The sequence below is a fragment of the Molossus molossus genome, unplaced genomic scaffold (genome assembly GCF_014108415.1).
Source record: "Molossus molossus isolate mMolMol1 unplaced genomic scaffold, mMolMol1.p scaffold_m16_p_19, whole genome shotgun sequence".
Classification (NCBI taxonomy): Eukaryota; Metazoa; Chordata; class Mammalia; order Chiroptera; family Molossidae; genus Molossus; species Molossus molossus.
Genome location: NW_023425354.1, coordinates 27,684,734 through 27,708,946, shown reverse-complemented (window position 1 = coordinate 27,708,946; position 24,213 = coordinate 27,684,734). Strand labels below are relative to the sequence as shown.

At 45.8% G+C, this 24,213-nt stretch overlaps 1 protein-coding gene and 1 long non-coding RNA gene across 4 annotated transcripts in view; one reads left to right on the top strand and one right to left on the bottom strand.

Annotated features, from left to right (window-relative positions):
* Nucleotides 1-47: 47 nt before the first annotated feature.
* On the bottom strand, nucleotides 48-22,949 carry LOC118634084. The gene is made up of 4 exons (XR_004960329.1): nucleotides 22,761-22,949; nucleotides 18,831-18,954; nucleotides 10,327-10,521; nucleotides 48-552 (listed from the first exon to the last, which is right to left on the bottom strand). It is a non-coding gene; the product is annotated as an uncharacterized LOC118634084 (long non-coding RNA).
* SP2 (Sp2 transcription factor) overlaps nucleotides 1,255-24,213 on the top strand; it is a 29,822-nt gene continuing 6,863 nt past the window's right edge. For 2 of the 3 annotated variants that reach the window (XR_004960328.1, XM_036268394.1), the window contains exons 1-3: nucleotides 1,266-1,306; nucleotides 15,878-15,954; nucleotides 16,781-17,752. Coding sequence is in view for 2 of the 3 variants with exons in the window: in XM_036268394.1 (XP_036124287.1) it covers nucleotides 1,300-1,306; nucleotides 15,878-15,954; nucleotides 16,781-17,752 (1,056 nt within the window). In the remaining variant the exon portion in view is untranslated. Of the gene's footprint in view, nucleotides 1,307-15,877; nucleotides 15,955-16,780; nucleotides 17,753-24,213 lie in introns of all 3 variants that reach the window. The other variant, XM_036268395.1, reaches the window with a different exon arrangement.

Sequence of the window (24,213 nt, the reverse complement as noted above, 5' to 3'; positions counted from 1 at the left end):
AAGAAAGGAAGGAGATAGGACAGGATTCAAAATATCAGAGAGAAAGTATTGTTTTGGGAAAGTTTGTTATACACTCTCATAGGAGTATAAGTGTACTGGGCCAGAATGCAAATGTATTTCTCACCGTGGGTTATGGTTCTTTTGTTTGTTTAATGGAAAGCCAGTAGGTGTGATCAATAGCTTCCTCTTACAGATGAGGACACAGGCTCACAGGTTTGATATCCTGCCTCTCTGCAAGTTTCCAACCAAGGCTGGTAGAAAGCCAGAGTGGATTCCTTTTCACTGATGCGAGGCAGCCTTCCCAAATTGCATGTCTACAGAAAAGACCTGGGAGAGAAAGATAAACCTACACGGATAGCACCTGCCAAGTGCTTGACTCACCGCACCTCTTTCAGAGGGAACCAGCTCGGTCCGCGCGAGGCGCTGGTTAGAATGCGTGTTCCGGGAGTGCCCCAGTGGTACAGGACAGGCTTAAGAAAGGTGGCCCAGGGAATCTACTATGGAGCTTCAGGATATTCTGATAACCCACGTTTGGGGACCGTCAGAGGGTCACTGCAATAACAAGGGCCTGAACTGAGACGGTGAAATAATTCCCTCTCTCAGAAGTCACGTAGCCCCAACTCCCGCATTGTGTCAACACCTCGTTTTACAAAGCTGCCTGGGAGTTCATTTCTCTCTCCCGAGGCGATGAAGGACGAGGGACTAAATAAAAGGCTAGTGGCTTTCCACTCACCAGACGTGGGACTGAGTGGCCGAAGAGCAGGAGTCCCTGCTACACCACGGCGACACTGGATCGAGGCGTAATTTATACGCGATTCACAGGGCTTTTCAGGGCCTCACCCTGAGGACTTGTGATTGGCTTTAGGACAGATCTATCACTCATCCCCTGGGTTAGAGGTGGGTGGAAGGTCAACCACTACCAATACAAAACCACTCCTCAGCTAAGCACCGCCCTATCCAGCTTCCTGTTGCTGTCCATCAACCACCTCGTGGGCGGGACTTTGCTTCCCTCCAGTTGGCTGGCAAACACGTCGTTCACTCTTTAGTAGACTTCCGGTTGGTGCCTTCTACCGTCCATCAGTTACATTTCACAGTTCTATTGGCCAAACCAACGTCGCTCTAGATACCTCTCTTTGATTGGCTAATAGTGCTGTCGGTCCCCAATGTACTGCACTCTTATTGGTGAACGCTGCCGTCGCTCGGGCGGTGGCGGGCTCCGGGATTGGCGGGTGCTGGGCGGGCGGTGTCAGGCTCTCGGTGGCGGCGGAGGCGGCGGAGGCCAGGGAGGAAGATGTCGTAATGAGCGGTGGGTCCTGGCCGCTGCCGGCGGGATCTTCCTGGCCCCCAAGGGTCGGGAAGACGGGCAGAGGCCGCAGGGAGGGGGAACCGGGGCCGGGGGTTGCCCACTGGGGCCGGGCCCGGCGCCGGGGCCCGGCTTCGGGAGGGGCGGGGGAGGGAGGATTCCCGCCCGGAGGAGGAGCGGGGCTGGCCAGCCGGGCGGAGGCACCCGGAAGGGGGCGTTCGACTCCCCGCCCCCTCGGAGCCCGCTGGGCGGGAGGGCAGCGCTTCCGGGGGCTGGAGAGAGGAGCGGGCACCTGGGGCCAACCTGGCACCCCCCCCCCCACTGCCCGGGCGCCGACATCCCCCCCCCCCCAGCGCTGTCCGGCCCGTGGATATTGTTTGGGCCTGCTCCGAGGAGGCGGCCGACGCCCCTTCGCGCTTACCCTCTGTTGGAGGACTCTCCTGCACTCTAACTCTAGGTGCCCACCAGGGATTCAGGGCTCGTCCGAGGGCAGAGAGGGACAAGGGAGTGCTTGAAATTCAGACGGCGCCAACCACATGGGCACTGCTGGGTGTAGAAGCCAACATGGTTACCAGTGTATCCCAACTGAGAGATGGTGTCGCGACACGAGGGCGCTCCCTAGGCAAGTGACTTCTCGCCTTAGACTGCGAGTAGGCAAAACCTTAAGTTAGTTCACTTGGATTCTTGAGCCTCCAGCTAAATATATGCAAAACCCGTGAGACGTTTAAGAACTTATTGACAGAGCTAGCCCGTGAACCTGCTGTACCGTTGAGGGGACTGCTGAATCCCAAAGGCTAGGCACAAACCTAAGGAATGAACAAAAGAAATAAAATGGATACTTCCTTTCTTCCACCCCACCTCCATCCCCATTGTTAACATGAATCTCAGCCCATAACCGGTGCTTCTTGGCATATGTTCCTGGTGGCTTTATAATATTAGTTGAAAAGGAACTGTGTCTTCTCTGGGCAATTGAGAAACCTGTCTTCACTGCATTCCTTGGTTTTGATTCCAATATACTGTCTTGTTTAATTGTTTCTTAATTAACTTGATCCAGAGAGACTCAGTCTGGCTTTTCTCAGTACACATTTTCCCAAACCTTGTTTCTTCTTCTGCGTTAACTTCTTGCTCACTTGTTTGTTGTTTTCTGGAAAAGGGGAGGGAGGAGCCAATACTTTAAGCAATGAATTGGGCCATGGCATGGTCTTCCATTATACCGATTTCATTGCGGATCAATGGTGATGCCTATTTTAAGGTACACTGGCATGCACTCTAAAACTCACAGGCTGTACCCCAAAAGGCGTTAAGTATTACAGTGGAGGGCTAAGTGTTTAGTTGGTATTTTGGGTAAGGTTTTTAGGCCTAGAAAGTTTTAGAGTGTTGGCCAGCTCACAGAGAGGCTGTGAAAAGAATGATGGTGGAGTCCACACCATAGAAGGGATTTTGATTAATGACAAAGAAACCTGTTGTCTGCAATAAATATAATTGCAGTGACTTGTCTTTTAAATTCTTGTGTGTGATAGAGGGGGCTAATCTGTCATACAACCTATCAGTTGGGCTGATGAGGTCAGTGGCTTCTAACAGGCATTAATACCTGTTGGAAATGGATTCTTATTGGGACAATTGGTAATATTTCTAATTCCGGGTTTTCCACTTGATTGTACAGAAGCTTAACCTCTTTGTTTAAAAGCAGCAACAAGAAAGAAAAAGCTGTTCTGACATATATGAGCCCCCTGAGTAGGGTGTTCAAGACAGTCTCTGCTAAGGAGACCCAGGTAGAACTGATCACCCAGCAGGGAGAACTGGCTTCAGGAGGCAGAGTTTGGCATCGCTGTTGATAGCACATAGATTAGCCGACTTTTTCTCTCTCAGATTCTATTAAAGTTTGGGCCTCTGGAGACCTGTCAGAGGAGAGAAGAAGCTGTAAGAAAATTTTAGCAGATGTCTGAGTTGTTCATTTTGGTATCTTGGCCTTGAACTTCCTAGTTCTGTATATTAATAGCAGTCTTTTGGAGAAGTTGCAGGGTCCCTTGTAGCCTGAACAGTCCTTTACCACAGATACATAATAATTCTTAAGCTTGCAAGTATTGCCCAAGTAGGGCCCTGTGAAGACATTCTAAGCTTGTTGCAGCCAACCAATACACCCTGGTATTGACTTGGGTTCAGCAATTTTCTAGACCTTACTCACCCCCATTTCTATGATCGAAATGTAGTATGATCTTCTTCTAAGACTTATCTTCACTCCTCTGTTCTCTGTATATACACAATTGGAAGCCTCGCTTCCAAAGATTTAAAAACTAGGGAATTAATTTAGAGGGGGTGGGCAGTTGCCACAGAATAAAGATGCAGAGAAACACTGCTTAAAGGATGTGTAGAATATTAGAACGTTTAGAGATACAGTTGTTTGAACACTTCTGAATTTAACCAATTACATGGTCCAATGTGAAGCCTTGTGGACTGCAAACTTGAAGTCAAATCTAGTTGGAGAAGCTCCTATACTTGCTTAGGAGTTTGTTGGGTGATAGTGTCCCTTTGGGGTTTGGGAACTTCTTCCCAACAAGTTTGAGCCAGGAACACTTGGTCTCCATGCTGGATCAAACCAGTACATGCTGGGCTGAGAAACAGACATCATTATGGAATGCATTTGTTGATGTTTTTGCTTGTTTGGTTTTTGCTTTGCTTTTATTTTAGATCCACATGCAACTCGTGTGTGACTTCTGGACCTGTTGAAGGAGGGAAGCGGGGAGCTTTCTCTTCATTGCTTCCTTCATAGAGCCAGAGCTTAGATCTTCATATTTCTGAAATGCAGTTGAAAGTCTGAAAGTCTCTCTTAAGATGTTCTTCCTAAATTATCAGCTGAACTTTTTTTTTTTGGCTGGCATCTTCTTAGGAGCCCTCAGGGTGGGGAGGTCTTACTTTTCTGTTATCTATTGGAGCTAAGAGAAAAGAAGGTAAAAACCTAGGCAATTACTAATTCAAGGGCATTGCTAGCCTAAGTAGGAAAGGGATTAGAAAGTACCCTTGAGGAGATGCTCCCAGGTTGTATTGGTGGATTTGTTCCAGTTGACAGGATTCCAAAATGGAAAACTGATTTTTTTCTACTGCTGAAGAGAGAGCGCAGGAGCAAGCTGAGTCAGCACTCACAGCCTGGGGGAAGCTGTGGCTTCCACTGCATGTCTAGGAAGCGCTCTTTGCACATGCTCTGAGGCCTCCCCTGGCACAGGAAATTACTATACTTCTCATCAGAGTGGGCTTACGGCTGGTGTGCTCTGCTCAGGAGCAAGGGAGAGTGAGCTAAGTGCCCAGTTTAGAGATTTCTCAGTTTACCCACTGTGAGTAGCTCTGAGTAGTGTTGAGGTGTCAAGGTTGTTTGTGTCACAGAAAGAGCATGCTTACAGACCCAAGTGTTTAACTCCTTTGGCCATCTCATTCCTTAGCTACAGTTTGTTTCAACATCAGAGTTGCATGCTGTACGTAGCCAGAAACCCCAGAACATCACAATGCAGAGGTTTAGCTTGGGTGACTTGCCTTTACAGTAAGGGCTCTGAGATGCCAGTTTGTCCCTAGGCTGTTAGGTGGCCTTTTTCATCTCAGCCATATGGTGAAAATGGCGCAGGGACCAGTAAGCACTGGCCTGCACATTTCCAAATGTCCTCTTTCTAGAGCTTCCTCTTTAGAGAATTTGTTACCTCTCCTATGGGACTTGGTGGAATGACAAAGCAGCCTCTCTAGAGAGTGTGACTAGGGAATAAGAGACAGCAGGCAGGACCGTGTGATTGGAAGTGGAATATTTCTGCCTCTGGTCAGTGTCTAATTGGAAGTCTCAGATTAGCCTATAAACAGACCAAAACATTTCCCAGCCTTCAAAAAAGTAATTGGTAAGCCAACCCTTTCTTCCCAGGGGAAATGAAGTCACCACTAATTTCAAAAGCCGATCCTAGCCCAGGGATTGACTTAGATAAATATGCCAAAGCAGAGAAAGCATGCATTTTTACATAATGATATTCGTTAGGGGGAAAATATATTTTGGTTCTTTTTCTCTTCTTGTTTTCCAAGACAGAATTCTGACGCCCAGTATTCTTTTCACTATTTCCTGGGACTGCTTCCATCAGAATGAAGAGTTCTCACCATTCCCTGCTGCCCTGTGTTCCCACTCATTTCTCCAGAGTCCCTTCCAGCATGCAGAGGTGGTGGTGAAAGCAATCAGATTCTGAATACATATATATATATTTTTGGACTTTTTTTTTTTTAAGAGAAGAAGGGAGAGAGAGAGAAACATTGATGTGAGAGTGAAACATCATTCCGCTGCCTCCTGTACACCCTGCACTGGGGATCAAGCCCACAACCCTGGCACATGCCCTGACCAGGAACTGAACCTGCAACCCTTTGGTGCACGGGACAACACCCAACCAACTGAGCCACACCAATCAGGGAAGATTCTGAATATATTTTGAAAATAGAGCCAAAAGTGTTTGTGACTCAAATGCAAAGTGGAAAAAAAGAAGGGTCCAGGATGACTCCCAAGGCTTTAGGGCTGAGCAGCTGGAGGGATGGCGTATCAGTCACTGCAGTGGGGAAGTTTGACAGAGGCACAGAATTAGAGAGGTATCAGTAGCCCTGTGTGGGGCTAGTTAGATTTGAAATGCTTACTAATACATCCAAGTGGAGACTGCATTAGGCAGTTGAATATACAAATCTGAGTATATAAATTTGGGAGTTATCATCATGTGGAACCTATATGTTAATTGGTTTTTAAAACTATGAGACTAGATGAAATCACCCAGAAAATATGTGTAAACTGAAGAAAAACAAGTCTCCAGACTAAGTCCTGGGTCAGCCCAACCATTTGGAATTTGAGAGAAGGGAGGACCCAGCAAAGGAGTCTTATAAGAGGTAAGAGGCCAACCTAGCAAGTGTGTTTGGGAGCCAAGTGAATGTTTCAAGGAGGAAGAGGGGTCAACTGCCATATCAACACAGAAGATGAGGTCTAAGAATTAACCATTAGACAGCAAGGTGGAGGTCACTGGTGGTGTGAGTAGTTTTTGTGGCGTGGATAGGGCAGGCACCCTGGTTGGAGCAGGGTGAAGAAAGACTGGCAGAGAAATTAGGGACAGTAAAATACAAGTGACTCTTCCAAGGAGTTTTACTTGGGGGGTAGGAAGAAATAATAGATCTTAGCTGATGAAGGGAATTTTTTTTTTTTTTTTAATCCTCACCCAAGGACACTTTTCCTTTTTTGTTCAGACAGAGTGGGAGGGAGAAAGAGGAAGAGAGAGAGAGAGAGAAACATCAACGTGAAAGGGACACATTGAATGGCTGCCACCCGCACAACCAACCAGGGCGGGGGACAAACTGCAACCGAGGTACGTGCCCCTAGCAGAAACCGAACCCTGGTCTCTCTGGACCGCAGGCCGATGTTCTAACTGCTGAGCCAAACTGGCCAGGGCTGATGAAGGGAATTTTAATTTCTTGATGAAATAGTGGACATACATCAGGGTCATAGGCCAAGGCTAAGGTCAAAGTTGGGAGTAGGGAAGATTGGATGGCTTGGTCAAGTGTCTGGGTAGAGACAAGATCTCCATTCTTTATTTACCTCCCTCCTTTGGCCTGTGGATTAGCAAAGCATCACCCAGAGTTGTTCATATTTAATGAAAGTCAAAGAAATTCCTTTTACTGTTGTAGAACTCCTTTATATGATTATTGTGGTTGCTGGAGATTTGCTTCTCATACTATGCAATTTGGACTCATTCACAAGCTGATTCTCTTGGCCCATTTGTCAACTCCCTTTGAAGTCCAACTTTGTTCTCTCAAACCGGCCTGGCTTGTTTTTCCCTTACCAGCTCCGAATTCTTCCAGGCTAGGCAACTGGGAAAGGCTTGCTTTTCCCTTACCAGCTCTGAATTCTTCTAGGCTAGGCAACTGGAAAAGACTAGGCTTAGAAACTGTTTTGTTGGCTTTAGGCCCAGCTGAGCTGACCAAAATAGACAGCAGAAGGACTGTTTGTACGGAGTGAAATACCTCCAGGGGAAATACCATAGCTGTAGTCCAAGAAAGCTATAGCTGGGATGGCTTTCCTGAGGCAAAAAAAAAAAAAAGCTGAGTACCCATAAGGCCTGGCTATGGAGTTTGAGCCAAGTTCTCTCAGGGATAAGAGCTTTGTGAAGCCCACTGTTGCGGTATTTCTTTGGGCCCCTTTTCTCTCTCATGCCCAGTGTCTCAAGAGAAAGAAAGACCAGTGAAACAGCCCCTAGTCTGGTGGCCAGAGCTTTGGGGTCCCTCGGGCCTCTTCCTGTTATGTGGTGCTCCCTGTGTCAGCCCATGGAAAGATCGGTAGGGCAGAGACACTCCCTCCTGCATGGTGGGGGAAGGTGTTGTGAAGGATGCCCTGGGCCTATACACTGGCCCACAGCAGGGGCATTTGCCCCGCACTTTGAGGGGGTGGGCGGAGAGGAAAGTCTTTTCCCTCTAGTAAGTAAGTTATAACTGAGCTCTGAAGGAAGACTGGAGACAGACTAAAAGAAAACAGTATGCTTGGGCTCCAAATGAGAGAGGGCGTGTTATAGTTCCAGAAATGGAGAAAACTGGTGTGCCGACAGGAGAGTTGGAGGGCAAGAGATAAAGCAGGAGAGGTAGAGGGGCCCGGGGAAGGCTGAGGGAGGGGGCAGATTGTTTTGGCCTCTACACCTTATTTTAAGATCAACTCACTGGAAGCTCTTGTAGGGTTTAGGGTTTAATCAGGGGAGTGGTTGGATGGAATTTGCATTATAAAATGATTCTGACCAAATTATGGAAGCTGGATAAGAGGGGCAAGACCCAAGCTGGGAAGCCATTTGGAAGGCTTTGGGCAATATTTCAGGCTGGGCTGAAGGTGGTTAATGCTAGGATAGTGGAGATGGAGATGAGCAATGAGTAGACTGGAGAAAGGTTTGTGTTTAGGAGGAAGAAGAATGAGGACTTGATGGATTGGCAGTGAGGGTGACGCTTAGGTTTCTTTGTGATTGGAAATATCAGAAGAGAGGCTGGTTTAATAGACATTCACTCAGCCTGCAGCACTGAAGGGTCGCTGTGCTATGTACCAGGCTTGGTGTATCTGTTCAGCAGTGGAAACAGGTGGCCCACTCTGGGGAGCCCTCCCAGGAGTATGAGAGAGACATTAAGCCCATGATTATCTAATGGGTGGTATTACCAGAGGAATTAACTTCATCTCAGGGGTCCTGGAAGGCCTGTTACATAGTAGGCTCTCAATAAATTTTGCTGAGAAAAAAACAGGCTGAGACCTGAAGGATGAGTAGGTGTTAGCCAGTAAGAGAAGAAAGAGCTCTAATCAAGGAAAGGGCAGTGGCAGAGATGAGGGCTCCAAGGATCTGGCACCAGGGGATGAGAAAGCTGGGAGAGAATGGGCAAAGGTGACAGCTCAGTGTTGGAAGTTCTGAGGGCAGCCCAAGTAAAAGGCCCACAGAGGGCTGGATGTACTGGTCTGTACTCGGAAGAGACCTGGGCCACACAGAGACCTAGGGGTCGTCAGCCTATGGAAGGTAACTGAAGCATGTCGGTGGACACGGTCACCTATGAAACAGGCACTGAGAAACATCAGTATTTACGGGGTGGCAAAAGGAGGAGGAGCCCACAAGGGAAAGAGGTGACTGGAGAGGTAGGAGAAAATCCATGGGGCTTTCAAGGAGGTGGGAATGGTCAAGAACTGAAGAGGGTCTCTTGGATTTAGTAATGAGGAGGTCTTCGGTGACCTGAGCAAGGGCAGAGAGCTGGGGTGAAAGTCCCAGTGCCACAGCTAGGAAAGTGAACAAGTGAGAAAGGAGGGGGCTAGGAGGTTTGGCCCAGGAGGAAGGAAGAGAAGGCTGCAGCTGGAGAGGATGGAGGTGGAGATGAATGAGCTGTCTGTACATCAAGAGCTGGGATACTCAGCGGGTCTTAGAATTAAACTGGTTTCCATTATAGAGAAAGGAAAGACAGGTGTGGTCCCAGCAGGCACTGGACTCCCTGTTTGATGCCCTTGGAAGTTTTCCTTGAAGCCTAAGAGAGCTACTATTGCTTGTATCGTAAATCACTGTGAAACTTACACCAGCCAAGGAACTGTTGGGAAAGTTTTAGCTAACCTGAATGATAGAACTCTTAAAGAAATTACACTTTCTCTTTCAAGAATATGTAATAATCCCACTTGCCAGTGTTGCTAAATGTAGGTTTCAGTGACTGGATGTAAGCTGCTGTTAGCCCTGGCTGGTGTGGCTCAGTTGGTTGAGTGTTGTCCCATGCACCAGGAGGTCCCCAGTTGGATTCTCCATCAGGGCACATGCCCACATGCCTGGGTTGTGGGCTTGATCCCCAGTAGGGGGCGTGTAGGAGGCAGCTGATTGATGATTCTCTCCAATATTTCTCTCTCCCTCCCTCTCTCTCTAAAATCAGTAAAAACATTAAAACACACACACACACACAAATGGTATAGCCCTGGCCAGTGTGGCTAAGTTGGTTGGAGTGTTGTCCTGTACACCAAAGGGTTGCAGGTTCAGTCTCAGTTTGGGGTGCATACAAGAAGGTAACAATCAATGTTTCTCTCTCACATCAATGTTTCTCTCCTTCCCCTGTCTCTAAAAAAAAAAAAAAAAATCAATAAGCATGTTCTTGGGTGAGGATTAAAAAAAGAAAATGGTACAATTAAAATGGTGGAAGTGACATAAAACAATTATATAACTGCCTAAGAGTCTTCATACATTGTTTAGCCTCATTTTGAATAATATGAAGGAAAGCACAATTTATGTTAAAGTTACACATTTTAAATATAAGGTTCCAAGTTAATGAAGTTCTAAAGTACTTTGATCAGAGTCTTGTAGTTACGTATCTACGCCATTTCTTAACCACTTCTCATTTCCAAACACCAACTGGAAATGCTTCTTTTTTCCTTTTTATGGTTAATCTCGATGTAATTCTGCAGTGGCAGGGAGATTGATCGGTCTCTGTTTTGGTTGCCCAGTGGCTACAAAACTCTGAGTGATCCTAGGAGAGATACTTACCAGCATTGTTTTGCAATCTAGAGGAGTATTTCAAGAGCCAGCTGGGGAGGAAAATGAAACCAAACTGAACTGGTGCGACATCAAGTGCCAGCAGTCTGCAGCTTGCTTCAGTAGATTCTGCTGTGGCTTCCTAACTGAAGGTTCACTCAGAGCCCAGCCAGGTCTCCAAACAGTTTGAGTCCAGGGTAATAATGACTGCACAGGGAGAGAGGGAGATGGGAAAGGGAGATGAGTAAGAAGCTCTAGGCCAGTTTTCATTTTGTTTGCACTATGTCCTGTTCTGATGTCCTTCCGTTTCATAACAGAAGATGTCTCAGGGAGAGTCATTCACCAATTTTAGCTAAGTGAACCTGAGCCCAGGGAGCCTCCTGGGAAAGCCTCTGCCTTCCTTTCCCAGCCCTGGCAGCCACTAACTCATCTTGTGTTTTTATCAGTAACTGGTCTGAGAATTGTAAAAATCTTAAAGGTAATTCAGTCCAACTTCCCACCCCATCTAGGTGTCCTGTCTCTGACGGACACACATTCTGCCTCTGGCTAAATGGTTCCAGAGAAGGGAGAACATCACAACCAATTCCATCTTTTGAAAATTTTCCCTCTGTTAATCTGAAGTCTGCCGTTTTGAAATTTCCACTCTCTGAACCCATGGCTGGAATAAAGACCCTGTGGATATTGCTACTCGGGCACCCTGGTCAAAACCGTTGCTGCTGTTCTCTGAACCAGCACCCATTGCAAATCCCCTTTTCAAAATGTCTCTCAGAATGAAACCTGACACTTCAGATGCAGCCCAAGTGTGCAGAACACACTAGGACTATTATTTTTCTTCTTCTATGATTGAATTTTTGGAAATGCAGTCCAAGATTGCAGTACTTTTTTTGGCAACCACATCTGTATTCTGTTGGCGCCTGTTTAGCTTTGAGTTGAAACCACTGGGGCTTTTTCACATGTGACTCACTATTAAGCTCTGTCTTCCTGTCCTATGTACATGTGACTTTTAAAAAAATATTAAGTGCAGAGTTTATTCAACTTTAAAGTTTAAACCACCATTTATTAATTACCCACTATGTGCTTAATGCTTTTCATATCAATTGTTGACGCCTCCTGGAATCCCATGAGGACGACTCCCTGTGTTTTATAGATGGTGCATTGGGGCTGAAGAGGGAATGACCCTGTCTCCCCACAGATGACCAGCACTGTACAAATTCTCATTTAGGTCTGGAGCCTCATGCACATACCACTTTGGGTTTTTTTTGTTAATCCTCACCTGAGAATATTTTTCAGTTGATTTTTAGATAGAGTGGAAGGGAGGGAGGGAGAGAAACAGAAACATCTGTGTGAGAGAGACACATTGATTGGTTGCCTCTCCACGACCCCAACTGGGGCTGGGATAGAACCTGCAACCCAGGTACAGGGTTTTGAACCCGAGCCCTTTTGGTCTGTGGGCCAAAACTCTAACTGCCAGCCTGGGCGACATACCAGTTTTTTAAAGATTTCTTTAAACCCTAATACTGCCTGGCTGGTTGTTGAGCGTCGACCCATGCACCAAGAGGTCGCCCGTTCGGTTTCCAGTCAGGGCACGTGCCCAGGTTGTGGGCCCGATCCCCAGTGGGGGGCATGCAGGAGGCGGCCAATCGATGTTCTCTCTCACTGATGTTTCTATCTCCCTCTCCCTCCCTCTCTCTAAAATTAATAAAGAAAAAAAAAATCTTCTAAAAAAAAAAATAACCCTAATACTGACCCCCATTGTGTTTACAATCCTTCTCAGTCTTCTCGGTCTTATGACACCTGCAGGTTGAACGTGCCTACTAGGTCATTGCACAGTTTCCCAAAGTTGGGAGGTGGTTAGACTATGCGAAAGCTGCATTTTCCAGCCTCTAGGGCACAAAACCAATTTAGTGAGTCACAACCAGCACTTTAAAAATATGAGCCCTGCCCTAGCCAGTGTTGCACAGTGGTTAGAGTCAACCCACACACCGAAGGGTCACAGGTTCAATTGCCGGTCAAGGGCAGGTACCTGGGTTGCAGGTTCAATCCCCTGCCCCAATCAGGGAATGTGCAGGAGGCAACCAATCACTGTGTCTCTCTTACATCCATGTTGTCCTTTCTCTCCCCTCCCTTCCTCTCTCAAAAAAAATCAATGGAAAAAATATCCTCAGGCAAGGATTAACAATAAAAATATGAGCCTTGGCTGGTGTGGCTCAGTTGGTTGGAGTGTTGTCCCATATACCAAAAGGTGGTGGGTTCGATTCCCTGTCAGTGCACATACCCAGGTTGCAGGTTCAATCACCGGTAGGGGGTGTGCAAGAGGCAGCTGATTGATGTTTCTCTTTCACAGTGATGTTTTTCTCTCTCCCTTCCTCTCTCTAAAAATAAAAATGGTTTTAAAAAAATAAAAATATGGCCCTGGCCAGTTTGGCTCAGCGGTTAGAGCGTCGGCCTGCGGTCCTGAGAGACCCGGGTTCGGTTCCTGCTAAGGGCGCGTACCTCGGTTGCAGTTTGTCCCCGGCCCTGGTCGGTCGTGCGGGTGGCAGCCACTCGATGTGTCCCTTTCACATCGATGTTTCTCTCTCTCTCTGTTCCTCTCTCTCCCTCCCGCTCTACCTGAACAAAAAATGGAAAAATGTCCTCGGGTGAGGATAAAAAAAAAAAAAGAAATAAAAAAGAAATAAAAATATGGACTAGAGTAGAAAGATATCAAAGTCCATCATATGTGGTAAGGGCATATTTTGTTTCTGGAAACTCGTTTTGCATGAGCACAGGACAGGGAAGTGTGTGGGTATGTGTGTGGGGCTGTGCGTATGGGTCTTGATGTAAATTGTTTTTATAACTGGTGCATGGTCTGAATAGTTTGAACACTGCTCTAAAACGATGTTTTTGAGTCAACTTAGTTTGTTTTAATTATAATGTTACAACTTAATTATGTGCACATATAAATCTCTATCAACTCATTAATCTAGCTCCTATAAAATTAATTAAATAACTACCAAAAAGGGAGTAAAATTCAAACCAACATCATCATCCTGGGAGGACGACACTAGTTTGAACCTGAATCGCTGCTGTCAGCACAAGCATTGCACAGACTTGACCCCTGGGCTTGACTTCCACACGCCCACCCTGCTGTGTCTAGTGCAGAGAGACCCAGTCCTCCCCCGCTTCTGAAGAGCTGTCATCCCTCACATAGCACAGATGTATCGTGAGTTAAATGTGCAGAATTAAGTTGTCTTAATCAGCCCACGCAGTTAGAATGGTGCCACTTGGCACTAATACAGTTATAAACACACAGAGGCCCTGAAATGTGCAAATCTGGGGTACGAAACAGTCACCCAGTGATCTATAGTATTTGTTCATTTTTAAAAGATGATCTTCACAGTGAAAACAAGAATAAAATATTCTGGTAGAGAAAGCATGAGCCTCCAAGGAGAAGCCTGCAGACCCTGGTCCTGGGACCCCCATCCCTAGTTTGAAGCACCCTGGTTGACCTTGCAGCAGCAAACTGAGATGGCATGGATCTCAGCACTTAGGTGGAGGCACGTTCAGCTTAGCCCCCAAACTAGATTGTCATCCTGCCTGCAGTATCTTTCCTTCTTGTTCCTAAGAATACTATAAAAATTTCAGTCAGGTGTCATGTTGGAAAAAAAATATGCAGTGTATACCATTCTCCTGATGTATCCAGCCAAAACCCCATAAAACAGATTTATTCAGGATGACATATTCTTTGCAACCCTGTGCTTATTCCTATGATTACTACTTCCTTACCTCAGTAATTGTAGTGCTGTTCAGTCATTTGTTCTAGGGTTTTGCCAAGGATCAGTGTCTGATATTTCAGGATCTACTTCTACTCTGGGTTTTGCCCAGGGCTGCCCTCTAGCTCCTCACTCATTTTAAGGTGTGCTGCTACAAAGTCTCTCCTGCTCTGGAGTGCAGTTTGTATGGCCTTAGGGCCTGAAAACCATTTAAAGCATTGGTGTGCCTTCTTACTAGTCCATCACCAATCCTGGATTCAGCCCCCAATCTCCTTTTCTTTACCTTTTCCCATTTAAGAATCTTTCTCCCAAAGAGAGAAGTCAGAGGCCAGCCGCAATCGAATGGTTCCACTTTCTCCCTAACTTCTATTCAGATACCCAGCATGGGCTCACTGCCTGAGCCATTCTGCCTTTTTGAGCCTCTGACATAACTAATACCCGAAGTTTCTGTACTTCCCGAAATCTACTTTCCAAAGGTCTAGGATACAAGTCAGACTCTGCCCAGTGTCCTTTTTTCCTTTAATGATAAGATGGCTTAGATGCTTTCCCCTCAAATTCTCATGATTTCCATTTACCTATCTTATATTTATTTTAGATCAAACTTAAATTCAGCCCTGGCCAGTTTGGTTCAACGGTTAGAGCGTTGGCCTGCGGTCCAGAGAGACCCGGGTTTGGTTCCCGCTAAGGGCACGTACCTCAGTTGCAGTTTGTCCCCGGCCCTGGCTGGGTCATGCAGGTGGCAGCCACTCGATGTGTCTCTTTCACGTCGATGTTTCTCTCTCTCTCCCTTCCTCCCACTCTATCTGAACAAAAAATGGAAAAATGTCCTCGGGTGAGGATTAAAAAAAACAAAAAAACTTAAGTTCAGAGTAAAGAGTCCTCCTCAACATTCTTTATTTTCCTTTATTAAAATAAAGAACAAGAGAGTATATTTATTGTGAGAAAATTACAAAATACAGAAAAACAAGGAGAAAAGTTATTTGTCAAGCAAAATTCAACCACCAAGAGATAATGGTTTTTAACATTTTAGCATTTTAAGACTTTTCTGCTATATTCATATTTTAAGATGTATACACATGTAAACAAAAATAGAATTTATTTTCATTATATTCCAAGATTAGCTTCCTAGTCTTGGCGATACCTATGGTGCCAACTAGTATGGGCCATACCTATTGTCCTACGTGTAAATTCATGCAAAGCAATTCCCCATATGCTATAGATCAGTACCTGGGCTATTGGGCCTTTGTGGTGAAGTTGAGCATAAAGCACTCAAGACTTTCGCCTGGAGTGGGTGTGTCCTCGTCAGGGAGCCTGACTGAGCAGAGCTCTCTCAGGCTGGCTTGGCATCTGGCTACAGCAGCAATGAGCAGGAATCTTGGCTCAGAGCTAGAGGATTAATTGGGGGAAGGGGCTTTCCCACCCACCATTTAGGAGTGCCGACCTAGCTAGGGAGAGTCAACAGTGCCCCACAGAGAGGGCTCCATAGGTGGCACAGTTTTGTTACGGAATTTGCTCTTGGTATAATCTCAGTATCTTAGTGTTATCTCCGGCTTTATGATGGCTGGAGGGAATAGTCCAGGGAAGGCAGGACCAGCTGTCCACACAGCCTTGGATGGCTAAGTCTGAGGAGAGGAGAAGGTCATCTGCTGAAAAAGATGTTGGGTTGCTAAGCTTGAGTGGGGTTGGTGTGGGGAAAGGTCGTTAACCACTCTTGGAGAAGCAGCAGCAAATAGAGACAAAAGAAAATCTGAGACAAATGGGTTTGAGTTCTTTTTGGGAATTTTGTGCATTACTTTCTTTTCTTCCAACAGATCCACAGACCAGCATGGCTGCCACTGCTGCTGTCAGTCCCAGTGACTACCTGCAGCCCGCTGCCTCCACCACCCAGGTGAGTGGGCAGTGGGCTCTGGGGGTAAGGCAGCATCAGCCTGGAAAGACTCACTGACACTGCCATTGAACTACAACTAAACACTCACTATCAGTACCCCAGGATATGAGGCCAGGGGAAGGTTCAGTTATCTACTGTTTCTGAACTAAGAAACCATGGCCACTAACCTAAGGTGCCACAGTTGGGTCAGGGGCAAAAAGCAGGATTAATCTCAAGGTCTCTTTGAATAGTTCCATTTTCTCCTCAACCTCTATCCAATTCTTAAGACACCCAGTACGGGCTCCACTGAGGAAAATAGAGACTCTGTCCACACCCCAGAGACTGCTTGTAGCCTGGAAAGGGCAGCCTTCCCTGGTCAATTAAGTCATTGTACCATGCACTAGAAAACACTTTACCAGAGGGTTTATTTCTCTTGTTACCCCTCCCCTTCTCTTTCCCTCCCTCCCTTCTTCAGTTGAGGAATCAGGGATCCCTTAATCCCTGTGATGGGCCAACCAACTCGATCTAAGAGCCCAGGGTGTCTGTGTCCCTGTTAGAAACGAGGCCAGGGGAGTATGTGGTTAGCTCGTGCTGTTAGTTCACCCTGTCATCGAGTGCTTCTGGGGCACTCCTTCCTGAGAAAGACCTTTCCTGCACTTTCTCCCTTAATTACTCAGTGTAGAAACCAGCAGGGAAGATAGGACCACTGCAGGGGGAGCATGCTGGTACCCTGCCTGCCACAGAAGTAGGGAGGAGCCTGCCAAGAGAAGAGGATCAAAATGGGCAGAGGGTGGCTGGGCTGCAGGCCCTTATGTCTCACTCCTTTTCTCCACTTGGTTTTTTGCAGGACTCCCAGCCATCTCCCTTAGCCCTACTTGCTGCAACATGTAGCAAAATTGGGCCTCCGGCTGTTGAGGCTGCTGTGACGCCTCCTGCTCCCCCCCAGCCCACACCACGGAAACTTGTCCCTATCAAGCCTGCCCCTCTCCCTCTCAGCCCGGGCAAGAATAGCTTTGGAATCTTGTCCTCCAAAGGAAACATACTTCAGATTCAGGGGTCACAACTGAGCGCGTCCTATCCTGGGGGTCAGCTGGTGTTTGCTATTCAGAATCCCACCGTGATTAACAAAGGGACCCGATCAAATGCCAACATCCAGTACCAGGCAGTCTCTCAGATTCAGGCGAGCAGTGGCCAGACTATCCAAGTACAGCCCAATCTCACCAACCAGATCCAGATCATCCCTGGTACCAACCAAGCCATCATCACCCCCTCACCATCCAGTCACAAGCCTGTCCCCATCAAGCCAGCCCCTGTCCAGAAGTCGAGTACAACTACCACCCCCGGGCAGAGCGGCGCCAATGTGGTGAAGCTGACAGGTGGGGGTGGTGTGACACTTACCCTGCCTGTCAACAACCTCATGAACACCAGCGACACTGGGGCCTCCACTCAGCTCCTCACGGAGAGCCCTCCCATCCCACTGTCCAAGACTAACAAGAAAGCCAGGAAGAAGAGTCTTCCTGCCTCCCAGCCCTCTGTGGCTGTGGCCGAGCAGGTGGAGACGGTGCTGATCGAGACCACGGCGGACAACATCATCCAGGCAGGAAACAACCTGCTCATCGTTCAGAGCCCTGGCGGAGGCCAGCCAGCTGTAGTCCAGCAGGTCCAGGTGGTGCCTCCCAAGGCCGAACAGCAGCAGGTGGTGCAGATCCCCCAGCAGGCCCTGAGAGTGGTGCAGGCGGCATCTGCCACCCTCCCCACTGTCCCCCAGAAGCCCTCCCAGAACTTTCAGATCCAGGCGGCTGAGCCAACATCTACTCAGGTACCATGCACACTCTTTGCACCTGTCTTCCTCTCCTTAGCGTTAAATGGCTAGCGCTCCATCCTACGCAGTTTGCCCTTGAAGATGATGCTGATGCATCTCCTGATTTTGATCTGAATATTCAGAGTCAGTATCGTTTGGGGCAGGCAGTAAGTAGCCACTTCTGCCTGACAAATGGGTTCTCTTCAATTCATAAGGCCAAGTATAGTTTATTTGTAGAGATCAGATGAAACATATCTATATACCTATATTTTGGCCCACTTTTTCTTTATGGAGGTCTTTTAGGGGTGTGTTTAGGGCGCAGGTCCCTACTTTTTAATAATAAACTTTATTTTTATTATAGAATTATATACCCAGAATAGTAGCAAGAATGAAAAAGTTACAGTCAGAACAAAGAATTTGATATAAAGTAAGACAGTAAGAAAAATGCTGATTATTCTTAATGACAAGAAAAAATTAGAAGCAGCAGCCTTGCTTGAGAGAGGAACATTTAGGCTAGTCATCTGGGATGTTAACTTCAACAAGAATGTTCTTATTTTGGGCATTTTTTGAGATGCTCTAATACTCTGGAATCTACTTGGCTCTGTGAGGCAGATTTTATTCATTGTGTATGCCTACTAAACACTAGAGATTATACCTGTGTTGCCGGAAAGTTATAAAGTATCCAAATCTCATAGCACATAGATGTCAAGAGCCAGGATTCAACTCAAATCTCAGACCCCAAACTCTTCCATTTTCCACCTTGACTCATTGTGTCTTATGTGTGGCAGATGCTACAATTAAAATTGAGGATAAAGATTTTTTTTTAATATGAAAAAAACAGCTCCTCCCATTGAGGAATTCATAATATAGTCTTCTATAGAGAGAACCAAGGCATCACAGTGAGTGACAGTAGGAAGTTGGGTAATCTGCTGGGTGGAGAAGTGCCCTTGAGTTTGAGCCGTGGACATGGGAAGTTATGAGAGTCTGCCCTCAAGTGACTCCTCCCTTTTGACATATTATGTATTGCCAGGTGATTGTCTCTAAATTGTTTAATTTACTTATTACAATACCTGTGAGGTCCCATTATCAAACCTACCTTACAGTGAAGAACTGGGTAAAGATGCCCTCATAGTTGTGCACGTCCTCAGCGGTGCCTCCCTCCCTTTCCTGAGGTTCCATGTCTTGAGATTGATGGAGGCAGGGCTTACACCCAGGCCTTCCTAAGGAGATAATCATATGTATGCAGAAAGATTTAGCTACAACATTTTTTTTTTCCTTTTCCTTTTTCTATTATTGATTTTAGAGAGGGAGGAAGGGAGGGAGAGAGAGAGAAACATTGATGTGAGAGAGATACATCAATCAGTTGCCTCCTGTATGTGCCCCGACGAGGGATTGAACCCACAACTTGGGTATGTGCCCTGGCTAGGAACTGAACCTTTGATCTTCTGGTGCACAGGACAACACTCTAGCCAACTGAGCCACACTGGCCAGGGCCAACATTATTTCTTTTTTTTGTTGTTAATCCTCACCCAAGGATATTTTCCCACTGATTTTATTTTTAGATAGATTGGAAGGGAGAGAGGGAGAGAGGGGAGGGAGGGAGGAACATCAATGTGAGAGAGGCACATCAATTGGTTGCCTCCTGCATGACCCCAGTCAGGGCTGGAGATCGAACCTGCAACCCAGGTACATGCCCTTAACCAGGAATCAAACCCACGACCCTTCGGTCTGCAGGCTGACACTTTCACTACTGAGCCAAACTTGCCAGGCCCAACATTCTTTCTTACTGATGACATAGTTTTCCATTATCCTGAAGTGTTTTCTGTTACACCGTTGTTAACTATATCTAGGCTGTTTCCAACCTTAGAGCTAAATAAATTCCTGAAAGTGAATCAAAGGATATGCATATTTTTTTTTAAAATGTATTGTTTTCATCAGCCCTCAGGTCAGATCTGGCCCTCCCATCTGTTTATGTAAATAAAGTTGAAGACATGTCCACTTAAGTTTTGACATGTCCATTTGTGAAGCATTTACACTACAAGGCAGAGACTCATGGCCTGCACAGCCTAAAAATATTTACTCTCTGCCCTTTACAGAAAGTTTGCTGATCCTTGTCTACATTATGAACAGAAAGTTTCCTAGTAACAGAAACTTCAGATACACAGAAAATAGCAATGATCTGCAAAAGGGCACATACCAGAAAGCTGGAAATGAAATTTGTATTTATTAGATGACATGAAATTTGTTTGCTTGCTTTTAACTGAAAAGTACAGTTCTAAATAATTCAGGAATCAAACATAAGCCCAGTCACAGTCACAGCAGGGTGGTTTGTGGTTGTTGATGTTTTTACAAAGAACGTTTCCCCTGAATCATTTGAGCATAAGTTGCCACCAAATGCTATATAGAAAGTATGTAATTCTTACACACAGGGACGTTCTACATAACAACAACCATCAAACGTAGGAAATGAGCAATGAAACACACTAATGTCTAATTCAGAGACCCCATCCAGGTCTCACCACTTGCCCTAATAATTACTTTGTGGCAAAAGGTTCTCATCTGGTATCACATATTGCATTTCATTGTCACATCTCCTTAGTCTCTTGATCTGGAACAGTGCCCCAGTCTTTACTTGACTGTTTTGAAGGCTACAGGCCATTTATTTTGTAGAATGTTCCTCAGTTTAGGTTTGTGTGATGTTTCCTCAAGACTAGATGCAGGTTGTGTTTTTTTGTTTTTTTTTCCCCAGGAATATCACTTTGACACTGTGTAAATATACCATTCCTGATCAGAATTTTGCCTACTTATTTTGGTATCTTTTACTATGATAGACATTTTTTAAATTAACTTTTTATTTTAACTTTTTTTTTTTTTTATCCTCACCCAAGGACATTTTTCCATTTTTTTGTTCAGATAGAGTGGGAGGGAGAGAGGAAGAGAGAGAGAGAGAGAAACATCGACGTGAAAGGGACACATCGAGTGGCTGCCACCCACATGACCCAACCAGGGTCGGGGACAAACTGTAACCGAAGTACGTGCCCTTACCAGGAACCGAACCCGGGTCCCTCTGGACCACAGGCCGGCGCTCTAACCGCTGAGCCAAACTGGCCAGGGCTAAATTAACTTTTTATTTTAGAATAAGTTTATATTTACAGAAAGTTTGCAATGTTAGTACAGTATACCTAGCACTTGGCTTCCACCATTGTTAAACATCTCACATTACCAGGGTATATTTGTCAAAACTAAGAAACTGACATTGGTACATTACTATTACCTAAACTCCAGACTTGATTTGGATGTTAACAGATTGCCATTAACGTCCTTTTTCTGTTCCAGGATCCCGTCCAGATAACCACATTGCACTTAGTGGGCATGTCTCCCCAGGCCCTTTTGGTCTGTTAGTTTCTTAGATTTTTGTTTTTTTATGATCTTGACAGGCTTGAGGTACATGGGTCAGGTATCCTGTAGAATGTCCCCAGTCTGGGGTTATGGGTTTTTGGAAAGAACCCTACAGAGGCGAAATGCCCCTCATCACATTGTATGAGAGGTACATATGTCCACATGACATCTCTGATGTCAGCCTTTCTCACTTAGTTAAGGTGGTGTTTGCCTGTTTGCCAGGTTTTTCCACTGTAAGTTGTTACTTTTCCCTTCTCTACTCTATCCTTTGGAAGCTAGTCCCTAAGTCTCCCACCTTCCTGGTGGGAGTGGGAATGAGAATTAAGTTCCTCATCCTGGAGGGGAAACTACATAATATTATTTGGAATTCTCTCTTAAAGAAGATTTATCTCTTCTCCATTTCTTTCTTTCTTTTTTTCTTTATTGATTTTTAGAGAGAGAGGAAGGGAGACGGAGAAAGACATAGAAACATCAATGAGAGAGAACATCGAATGGCTACCTCCTGCATGCCCCCCACTAGGGATTTGGCCCACAACCTGTGTATGTGCCCTAACCAGGAAGTGAACTGGCGACCTATGGGTACATGAGTCGAAGCTCAACCACTGAGCCACACCAGCCGGGCTACATTTATTTCTTTATTCAATCATTTACTTATATCAGTAGGGACTTGTATATTTATCTTATGCTTTGGGTTATAATTCAATACTACATTATTTTTGTTGCTAACATTGTTCCAGCTTTGGCCATTTGGAGCTCTTTCAGGTTGGCTCCTTGTATCCCTATGACTACTCTCATTCTTTTTTTTCTAGTAAGTTTTATTGAGATATTCACATACCATAAAATTCATCCTTTTAAAGTATACAACTCAGGAGTTTTTAGTATATGCACAAAGTTATGCAACCATCCCTACTATCTAATTTTAGAATATTTTTATCACCCCAAAAGAAACCCTTCTTTGATGGTCACTCCCCATTTCCCCCTCCCCCCAACCCCTGGCACCCATTAACTCTTTTTCTATTTTTATGGATTTGTATATTCTGGACAATTCATGTAAATGTAATCATACAATAGATGATCTCTTGCAACTGGCTTCTTTCACTCAGTGTAATGTTTTTGAGGTTCATCCATGTTGTAGCATGATCCAGTACTTCATACCCTGTGTTTTCCCAGCCCCAGCCCTGGGATCAACCATTTCTCCTAGAAGCCCTGGTTCTTTTTTTTTTTTTTTAATCCTCGCCCGAGGACATTTTTCCATTTTTTGTTCAGATAGAGCGGGAGGGAGAGAGAGGAAGAGAGAGAGAGAAACATCGATGTGAAGGGACACATCGAGTGGCCGCCACCCGCACGACCAACCAGGGCCGGGGACAAACTGCAACCGAAGTACGTGCCCTTAGCGGGAACCGAACCCGGGTCTCTCTGTACCGCAGGCCGACGCTCCAACCGCTGAGCAAAACCGGCCAGGGCAGCCCTGGTTCTTTTTATTGAAGGATGTGATAGCAGTTTTCTTAATTCTGTCATTCTCTTTCCCTCCATTTATTTGTGTCAGTGTGGACTAATAGATTCCTATTTTATTCAGTGGGCTATAACCCATTTGTTTTTGTATTTTGATGTTCAAATTGTCCCATACTTGACCAGTGGGAGTCCCTTCAAGCTGGCTCTTGTGTCTTTCACATGTGACCACCGTTCTTGGACCACTTCCCTACTTTCTGGTACAACAGGTGTTTCAAGCTCCTCTTGTATTTTCCCTGCCCACAATCCTGGAATCAGCTGTTTCTTCAAGGAGCCCTGGTTTCTTTCAGTGGAGCATAGGACTTAGAAGCTGAAACCTTGCTCCTGGAGTGTTGCTGCTCGCAGCCCTTCTCAGTGGACACAGCTCAGAAGTATCTATAAATATACATAGATACGCATATGTAATAGCTAGATGAAGATATTGACATGCACACCATATCTCTCTATAGCTATATCTATATCTGTGTATCTACATTGAAACCCATGAGGTTCCACCAAGACCTCTAATTCCCACCCAATACCACAGGGTTCATTGTAGTTTTCTCCCTTTCCATATTTGTAATTCCCTTCTCTGACAGTGAGAATCCTCATTCCTATTATCCTTAATATATTTCCTTTCTGGCCTTGGCCAGTTTGGCTCAGCGGTTAGAGCATTGGCCTGTGGACCAGAGAGTCCCGGGTTCGATTTCCGCGAAGGGCACGTACCTCAGTTGCAGTTTGTCCCTGGCCCTGTTGAGGTTGTGCGGGTGGCAACCATTCGATGTGTCTCTCTCACATTGATGTTTCTCTCTTCCCCTCTCTCTCCCTCCTGCTCTATCTGAAGATAAATGCAAAAATGTCCTCAGGTGATGATAAAACAAAACACAAGTGTGTGTATATATATATTTCCTTTCTGGATCAGTTCCCCGTGAATGTGACTAGTCTCCCACAGCCATCTCAGCTCTGCCATGTGGACACCTCAGCCTGCTAGGGCACTGACACCCAGGCCAAGCTGCTATTGCCTCTCCCCTTCAAATGCCCTTCTTGTCCCATCAGGCTCTCGTGTGTGTGTGTGTGTGTGTGTGTGTGTGTGTTTATCCTCACCCGAGGACATTTTTCCATTTTTTGTTCAGATAGAGTGGGAGGGAGGGAGAGAGAGAGAAACAACGACATGAAAGGGACACATAGAGTGGCTGCCACCCGCACGACCAACCAGGGCCGGGGACAAACTGCAACCGAGGTACATGCCCTTAGCGGGAACCAAACCCAGGTCTCTCTGGACCACAGGCCGACACTCTAACCACTGAGCCAAACCGACCAGGGCTTTCACATGTATATTTTTAAGGCTTCTGATACATATTCCCAAATTTCCCTCCAGCAAGTCTAGACTGCTCATCACTCATACTCCTGTTTCCTTGCTGTCTCACCAACAAGAAGCATCATATTTTATTTTTCCATCTTTGCCATTCTGAATGGGAGAAAAACTGTTTTTCTCAAGAAAAGAGCTGTTTTCATTCGTTTGATGGTGATTGCATCTTTTGTGAGGTCATCATTTAGTTGCTTTCTGATTCTCCAGTTCTAAGATTTGGCAA